Source organism: Melospiza melodia, chromosome 9, assembly GCF_035770615.1.
Source record: "Melospiza melodia melodia isolate bMelMel2 chromosome 9, bMelMel2.pri, whole genome shotgun sequence".
Classification (NCBI taxonomy): Eukaryota; Metazoa; Chordata; class Aves; order Passeriformes; family Passerellidae; genus Melospiza; species Melospiza melodia.
In genome coordinates this window covers 19,561,582-19,570,117 of record NC_086202.1, presented here as the reverse complement: position 1 = coordinate 19,570,117, position 8,536 = coordinate 19,561,582, and the positions used below count along the sequence as shown (strand labels likewise).

Below are 8,536 nucleotides of genomic sequence, written 5' to 3'. Positions count from 1 at the left end.
TGAGATATGCTGCATTCAGGGGATTTTGACTGTGCTGGAGCCATTTTCAGCTGCAGGAACTTCAGTAGGAGGTTATCCAGAACCCATCTAGTTTCCAGCAGCAGCCAGATACTTCTGTCTATGGTGAAGAAGGCACAACAGCTAACTGCAGTCCGGGTAATGGAATTTCTGCCGGCTGCTGGTGACAATGTTGGAATCACCTTGCCCATCTGCTGAGGGATGAGCTGGGCTGGATGGGGAACGGCAGGACCTCCCGCTCAGCCTGACTGGGTGAGCAGAGCCTCCTCCTCCTTACCCACCACAAGGAGCGGGAGGCTGCCGGTCCCGCCTCCCGCCGCGGTGTGATGTTGGGGCGGAGCGCGTTCCCGGGACTATATCCACCGTGAGGCGTGCGGGAGTGCCTCGTTTCGGGTCGCTCCCGGGGATGCTGACTATGGAAGCGAACATTGACCCGTCGGAGCTGCAGCCGCTGGGGGAGTATGACTTCGAGAAGAACTTTAATCACCGGGCAGCCAGGAAATGGATGGAGGAGAACTGGTGAGAGGAGAGGAGGTTGCTGACCTGGTGCATTCCAGACCCTGGGTAGCCCAATCGGCTCCTGCTGCTTTTAGCAGAACAAGTGTGAGGATCTTCATTTCCGAGGAGGAGAAGATGGGGGGTCTCTGGTTGCTTACCTGAGGCTGTGGAGGATGGGGTGCAGCAGTTGATGTGGCAGAGCAAACAGTGGTGCAGGTGGGGCTGCAGCTTGTAGGGAGATGGTGATGTGCAAGAGGGCAAAAAGCACCCACAGATGGCCACTGCAGCCCTGGCAAACAGGGTACTCAGCCCTGCCATGCTGCACTAAAGCCTTGGAATGTGTGGGATATAACACAAGGCACTTGAGGCTCCAGCTTACATGAAACTGCCTGTACAGTCTCACGTGTAAAGGGATAAGATGCATTGATGTGTTTGCTTTGCATCCTGCCCACAGGCTACTGGAACCTGCCTCATCCCACCAAGGTCCTGTGGAAATCTCCATGGTGTAGCAGTTCACTTTATTTTGTGCAGTCCCTAGGGTTCTTGCTTGCTCACTGTCAGGGCAGGCTTTCTTGTGACCAAACCCAACTTTAACATGAGAATGAGAGATCTTTTGTTTCTTGTGAGTGTGCGAGTACTTTGCCAGGGCTACAGAAGTCTGGCTAAAAATAGGTCAGTTTGGGTCTTTTCCTGACTGTTCCCTCTTCTCTACTTGCAGGCAAAAGTCTTTAACTATTTCTGTTATTTATCTGATCCTGATCTTTGGAATCCAACATTTCATGAAGGAGCGGAGGCCCTTCAAACTGCGTGGACCACTGATCATGTGGTCCTTCAGTCTGTCTTTGTTCAGGTAAGAGCCTTTGTTAAATCTGGAGACAGCTGTAGACCCTTCCTCAGAACTGGATTGATGGAAAGTTCTGGTTATCCACCACAACATTAGGCTACATAAAATTTTTCCTCTTGAAGGCACTTTCTAACTAGGGGAGTGACCTGCTTATACAAGTCATTTATTTCTCACCAGAAATACTCCAGCAAGAATGAGTTGCAAAAGGATCTCTGGGAAGAGTACTTGAAAATCATTAGTGGGTAGATTTGAATGTGAAGCCTGCAAGAGCAGACATCTTCCCTCATTCAAAGGGTGCTTGCCAATTGCAAGTTTGATTTGAGGTCTATTTCTCTTTAAAATTTAGATTTCTTTCTCTTCCCCTACCCACCGCCCCCCCCCCCCCACTACCCCATTTCTTTAATACTGTTGTGTAAGAGGTGGAGAAAATTCTGCTGCACTCACAGAAGCACAAAAGATTAAACTAAAATGTGTTTTCAAACTGCCCTGTCTTATTGAATAGGTTTCCTGCAGTAGCCATGAAAATGTTTCAGCCTGTGCCCTGTATTCAAACTAGCATATGTCAATCTTAGAAAATTCCTCTCATCTGCACAACTTTTTCTCTCTGTTTGGTGGGACAGAGAAAAACTCGACTACTGCCTCTGTAACTCCAATTGGCTTTGACAAGGTCAAAGGGACATTGGTTGTCCTCTGTCAGGGCATAGTTTAGCAGTGGTGTGTAAAAGCACAAGTTGTGGAAGAGGGGAGGTCAGGGGATAGCTGTTCATGCTCTGTTCAGAGACAAACTTGTGCTAATGAAACAGGCTGATAACAAGGAAAAAGTGGTATTTCTTCTCATAAGCTGTAGGAGTTGCCTGCCACAGGAGGTTATAAATGCTCCCTGTCCTCTGGGCCCATGTCAAAAGGCAGGACATCAGGAAAATTGTCCTCCATTTCTCATCAGTGGGGCAACTTTCGCTCGAGTGCCTCTTCAAGCGGTGGAAGCAGGGGGTGTTTCCCTGAGGGGAGCACTCTATCGTGCTGCTTTGTCTTGCAGGAATAGGTTTTAAATCCTGGCTAAAACTTGTTAGGAAGTCTAAGAAGGCAAAGGTTTGTTTAAATGTCTCTGAGATTGCCCTGAGCATCAGGATGGAGTCAACTAAATATTCATGGGTGCAGAGCTGTCAGAGGCTATGCTGAGGCCCTGGGCACAGTGTTCAGCTCTCCTCTGGTTTTCTTGCAGTCTCGTGGCAGCCTGTCGGATCTGGAAGCAGTTGGCCTTCCTCGTCCTTACCAAGGGATTTAAGCAATCAGTGTGTAGTCAATCTTTTTATGTCCACCCTGTTTCCAAGCTTTGGATATATCTATTTGGTCTGAGCAAATTTGTTGAAATGGGTGAGTTTGAAACTTCTCCTTATCCTGTGTTTTTATAATTGCTTTGCTTTTACAAGCAGATTTTCTTTTACAGGTCTCTGTCCAAATGTTACGTGGAGAAAAGGGTTGCTTGTTGCTTAGCCTTGCATGTGTCACTCGTTTCTTGCTCCCTATTGTTCGACTGGGATGATATGCTTGCTCTCCAGGGGGCTGCAGCCTGATGTTACTGTTCGAGTCTGATCCCCAGGCCAGTGCCTGGACTAGGCAATTCTGCACTGGAACAGCCATGGCAAGGGGGCAGCAGACAGGCAGGGAGGGCTGGGCTTTCCACACAGCTTTCATAAAAAGTAAAGAAGAACCAGTTGGAAATGAAGTGCAGGTAGATCTGGGAAAGCAAGCCTGGGGCAAGGGGTTCTTATATTCCAAACATGCCAGAAGATAGAATGCCTAAATGGTCCTCTTCAATACAGATTATATCAATGGGAACCTAGGCTTTGGCGGGATCAAACCACATAATGGCTTCAGCATTGAAGCTTGCTTGGTCTGTTTCATGTGAAAACTTGTGCAACTGCTGTGCTTTCACCTGACTAATGATATACCTGTTCCCCAACCCCAGGTGACACTCTGTTCATTGTTCTCCGGAAAAAGAAGCTCATCTTCCTGCACTGGTACCACCACATTTTCACAATGATCTTATCCTGGTATGGCTATAAGATGATGGTAGCTGGGGCAGGATGGAGCACAGCCCTAAACCTCAGTATCCATGTTGTGATGTATTTCTACTACAGTGTGGCAGCCATGGGCATCCGGGTACCTAGCTCCATCACCATGCTAATTACCACTTCACAGATTGTGCAGATTATTGGATATGTAGTAATGAACATCTTTATCTTTTTCTGGAAGGATGATAAGCTCTGTCAGTATACCTGGCCACTGCTTCTCCTTTCATCAGGCTTCTATACCAGTTTATTGGTCCTCTTCTCCAACTTCTTCGTGAAAACTTACCTGAGTAACACCCAGAAATCAAAGCGGAATTGAAACCAAGGGATGGAAGAAGAGATCGGGATGGAAGTGGGGAGAGAGGGAGAGAAAAAGGGGAAACTTTTTGCTTCTGTCTGGAGCCTAAGTGCTTGATGGGATGGGTGTGATGGGGTTTAGGAAGAGATCACCGTGGGTAACAGCCTTCAGAGTAACTTGCACATTGGCCTTTGGTGTATCTGCCTTGCAGTAGGTGGCATGCCAGAGTGAGGTGCAGGTCGTGGCAGGCTGGTAACAGGAGAAAGGGGAAGAGGCTGGGGTCTGGAAACCTCAGGGTTGAGGTTCTGCTTTTCCTTCTTTGCATCACTTGGGTTTGCCTTGTGCCTCACTTCCTTTCTGGGGAACTGATAGAATCCTGCATGCACCAAGACACTCCTTGGAAAAAAGGTAGGGAAACTCCTCTCAAAGCAGCACTGCCCTCTCTGTGGTCTCCAGTTTTGGGTAAGAACAGAGCCCAAACCTGCTGCTACTCTGCAGGGAAGCTCGAATAGATTGCTGGTGAAATGGAAAACTGCTGATTTTTTAAGGTTATGTAGAGAAAGGATCTATCTGGGCTCTCTCTTCTCCTCTGTGATGCAAGGAACTGAATCCCATGAACTTTAATGGCTGTTACCTGTGGTGTGCCTCTTGTACAATATTAACCCATAAATTTGACTTGACTAGCTACTGCCTCAAACCCTAAAAGATGAGCAGGGTCCAGCTCGGTCCTGCAGTAGTCAAGCATTGCCCATGGTCCCAGCCCATGGCCAGTCTCATGGGCTGGGAACAGAAGGGTCAATTCATCTCTGGGTGCATCTGCCACTGGGTGATGTGTTGAAACAACTAATAAATACTGTCATGTATGGATTGATTGATTTCTTTGATGCCTTTTTCATACCTGACCTTAATACAGAACTGTGAGAGGAATGCTGCCTTCTGTGTCTTGATACTGCGTCTTCCTGAGGGTTAGTGATGTGTCCAGCAGGCTGTCCCTCTGTGCTTACCCCTTCTGGAGTCATCAGCTGGTCATGCTGCCTGAGCGCCTTTGCTCACCACCAGGGAGCTAGAAATGAGAGAGAGATGATAAAAAAATCAGGCTGTTGTTTTACCATCTGAAATGAGCATGTCACTGTGCTTCATAAAGCCAAGATGTGCCTCAGAGCCTGAGTCCAAGGGTCCGAGCCTCTGGGTGGGTGTTGGCTCCTACTGGTGAGTGAGTTTTGGCCTCTCAAGGCAGTGGACTGGAAAGTTGCTACATGGCAGTGGGCTGCACTTTCAATGCTGGGAGGTGGCAACAGCCCTGTCCAGCCTTCCCTGACAAGGGCTCCTTCTCTGGATTTGGCAGCATGTTGGGTAGTGTTGTAACAGCACCTTCCCCCACTGCGGGAAAGGCAGGAGCAGTCAGCTAAAGGGTTGGGGAATAGGAATAAACTGGCTTCTGCAGTTTAGGGAGGGGATGGTGAACATATGGGAGTAATGGGGTGGTCTCTCTCCTGCAGAGTGCTGTTTGGGGCACTTTAGGTAACTGCTGTGGTCCTGGTGAGACAACTGCCAGCTCTCCTAACTTCTACAGCTGCCCAAGGCATGCTCCCTCAGCTCTGTCCAGCATCTGTGCCAACGCAAAGAATGACAGAATCATCAAGGTTGGAAGAGACCTATAAGAACTTCAAGTCCAACCATCCACCCAGCACTACCACTGTAACCCCTAAACCACTATATCATATCACCAGATCCTGATGCCTCTTAAACACCTCTGGGTTGGTGACTCCACCACATTCCTGGGCAACTTATTCTAATGCCTGACCACCTTAACAGTGAAAACCCTTCTAATATCTAATCTGACTCTCCCCTGTCCCAGCTCTAGGCCATTTTCTCTTGTCCTCTCTGTAGGCAGAGCAGAAGAGACCAGTCCCCAGTCTTCACTGTAACCTCCCTTCAGGCAGTTGAAGAGAGTGATGAGGTTGCCCCGGAGCCGAAGCCGGGCTGGGGAGTGGGCGGGAGCGAGCGCGCGGTTTTACCCCGGAGGCTGTGTCGGTGTCACGGCGCTGAGGCGGTTCCCCGGAGCCTCTCTCGGTGTCACGGTGCTGAGGCGGTTCCCCGGAACCTCTCTCGGTGTCACGGTGCTGAGGCGGTTCCCCGGGGCCTCTCTCGGTGTCACGGCGCTGAGGCGGTTCCCCGGGGCCTCTCTCGGTGTCACGGCGCTGAGGCAGTTCCCCGGGGCCTCTCTCGGTGTCACGGCGCTGAGGCAGTTCCCCGGGGCCTCTCTCGGTGTCACGGTGCTGAGGAGGTTCCCCGGAGCCTCTCTCGGTGTCACGGCGCTGAGGCGGTTCCCCGGGGCCTCTCTCGGTGTCACGGCGCTGAGGCGGTTCCCCGGGGCCTCTCTCGGTGTCACGGCGCTGAGGCAGTTCCCCGGGGTCTCTCTCGGTCCCGAGAGCAACCCGCCGCTAGGCGGCGCCGCCGTCCGCGCTGAGGGCGCTGCCGGCCGGGTCGGGCCGGGCCCGCACCGCGACGGCAGCGAGCCCCGAACGGGGCTGAGACCGAGATCAGAGCCGCCCCTCACGGCTGTGGACCGATCTGAGCCCAGCCCTCACACGCACAGCAGCGGGCCCTGAACGGGATGGGCCCGAGATTAGAGCCGCCCCTCACGGCTGTGGAGCGATCGGAGCCCAGGCTCACACGCGCAGCAGCGGTCGGAGGTGCGCGCCCGCCCCGCGCTCCGGGGCTCTGTTGGCAGCAAGCACCAAGCGGGAGGAGCGGGAACATCCTCCGCTGTGCGAGCGGGACACGAACCGCGGACGGTGCCGCGCTGCCCCTGGGCTGAGAGGAAGAACCGGCGGCAGCTGCTGAGGACACCCGGCGTCGGTGCGCGCTGTGTGAGCCCTCAGACAGCAGCAGCGGAGCGGGGAGCACGGGCCGTGCTGGTGATGGGCGCTAAAATCTGGCCTTGAGTAAGAGAAGTGCAAGGAAGACGGTATTTAGGCAAACGGGATTTTTTTCAGACCCTCTCGGTGTGGTGAATCTCGCACAAAGCTATCCCAGAATTAGTCATTGTTGTCTGTGAGAATTCCCACGGAATTTCCCCCTCTTCAAAATGGGGACTGGGGCCAAAAGCCAGGAACTGCTCACCGTTAAATCCCCCCTCAAAAAACATTAAAAAACCCCACAAAAAACCAAACCAAACAAACGAATGCCTACAACAACAACAAAACCACAAAACCAAAGCAAATGAAAATAACCCAAACAAACAAACAAACCAAAACAAAAAACAAAAACCTAAACAAATGAGCAAAAAGCTGGATCAAATAATGTCACTATGTGTAAACAGTGGAGATGTGGACAGGAGTTTTGTGGGCACATCAAGAACAGAATCTGGTAAAAATAATTCAGTTTTCCTCTCTGACAGGGTAAGGGCATAGTGACGGAGAGCTTTAGCTGCCAGTCAAGTGGCTTTTAAGGATGATCTAGATGGGATTTGGGTAGGTACCAAACCCACTGGGTAATCATACCCAGAGAGTTATCCACAGTTCACTGTTGAAAAGGAAGGGGTCTGTTGAGTGAAATTCAGGGACATCTGTTGCAGGTTTTTTTTTGCTCAGCACTTCCTTTAATGATCTGGGTGATGGAGGAGAATGTGCACTTGCTAAATTTGCAGATTGGGAAGTATCCAACGACAGAGTTATTTGCCTAACAGGTCTCGAGAATAAGTGGGAACCTGCTAAAGATCGTGTGCTTGGGGTTGCAGTATCAACAGGATACATCTGGGGAGGTACTGGGAAGAGAGAAGTGCTGGGTAAGGTCTGTAGAGCACCTGCTGTGTTTGTACTGGACCAGAGAGCATGATGTCTGAGTTCTGGCCCCACGGGGAGGAAGCTGAATGTGAGAGGCTGAACTGGCTTAGCTGAACCAGGAAGGCAGGTGGCATTTGTCAGATAGGAGACATCTCCCAGAGCACTCTGCTGCCACCTTGCTCACTTAGTTATTTGCTGTTTTCTGTAGTTTTTAAGGTTTTCCCATGGGAAAACCTTAAGGTTGTGTCAGTTGTTAGGTACCATTGAACAAAGTGCTCTCAGCTCAGAGCTGGTGTGTGGTTTGCCATCTGGTCTGGATCCTACATGGTGCAATACCTCTGACTGCAGAAACAGACCCCACCATCTTCTCCATACAGCAAATTGTCATGGGAAGGAAAAACCTGAGCCAACTAGCCAGGCTGCAGAGCCACTGGCCACATGTACTGTGTTTATTTTTCATATGTTTACACTTGATCTTTGAACTCTTTCCACTGGTAGCCGTTTCAGTGCAGGATATCTTGGCCCCCAGATTTTGGATTAGCTCAGAGCAAAGAATACTCTGTTACAGTGAGGGTGAGCTGACACTTGTGACTGCTTTTAGCATCTGTTCACAAATACCTTCAGAAGAAACTGAACTGTGGAAGAGGCTTTGGCAAAAGCTGAGCCATTTAGGAGCTTGGTTTGTGAGAGACTTCTTACAGTGTCCTAGTGAGGATCCATTCTCAGCAAAGAACTTGCTTTCTCTCTGCATGCTGACGACATTGCAGAACATGGGTTATGTCAGATTTGCCTGTCCTATTCTTCCTGGTAGGACAGTTTGTTGTGAAGGTATTTTAGGGCTGTTTTTTTCTATCTAAAGAGGAAAATAAAGTATTGGAGTTGTGCTTTCCCTTGGAGCTTGTGCTTGATGAAGGGAAAGGTGATTGCACTGGGTAGAGATGTCCTGCTCCCCTGCTGTATGTGGAGCTTCCTTGGGCCCTCGGAGGGATCTGCTGCCTCTCTCTGCATTGGCTGAAGC

General features: G+C 50.4%; 1 protein-coding gene across 1 annotated transcript; it reads left to right on the top strand.

Moving 5' to 3' along the window:
• The first annotated feature begins 433 nt into the window (after positions 1-433).
• Positions 434-3,751, top strand: ELOVL3 (ELOVL fatty acid elongase 3). Its single transcript, XM_063162901.1, has 4 exons — positions 434-537; positions 1,235-1,366; positions 2,583-2,734; positions 3,330-3,751. Exons 1-4 carry the CDS (start codon positions 434-436, stop codon positions 3,749-3,751), a joined length of 810 nt encoding a protein of 269 aa, XP_063018971.1.
• Positions 3,752-8,536: the final 4,785 nt, after the last annotated feature.

What these genes read in the sequence shown, in the direction of transcription:
- ELOVL3 (XM_063162901.1), top strand. Translation starts at nt 434, where the DNA reads ATGGAAGCGAACATTGACCCGTCGGAGCTGCAGCCGCTGGGGGAGTAT. An exon ending in TTCAGTCTGTCTTTGTTCAG is followed by an intron (nt 1,367 to 2,582) that starts GTAAGAGCCTTT and finishes GTTTTCTTGCAG; the next exon opens with TCTCGTGGCAGCCTGTCGGA. An exon ending in GAGCAAATTTGTTGAAATGG is followed by an intron (nt 2,735 to 3,329) that starts GTGAGTTTGAAA and finishes CCCCAACCCCAG; the next exon opens with GTGACACTCTGTTCATTGTT.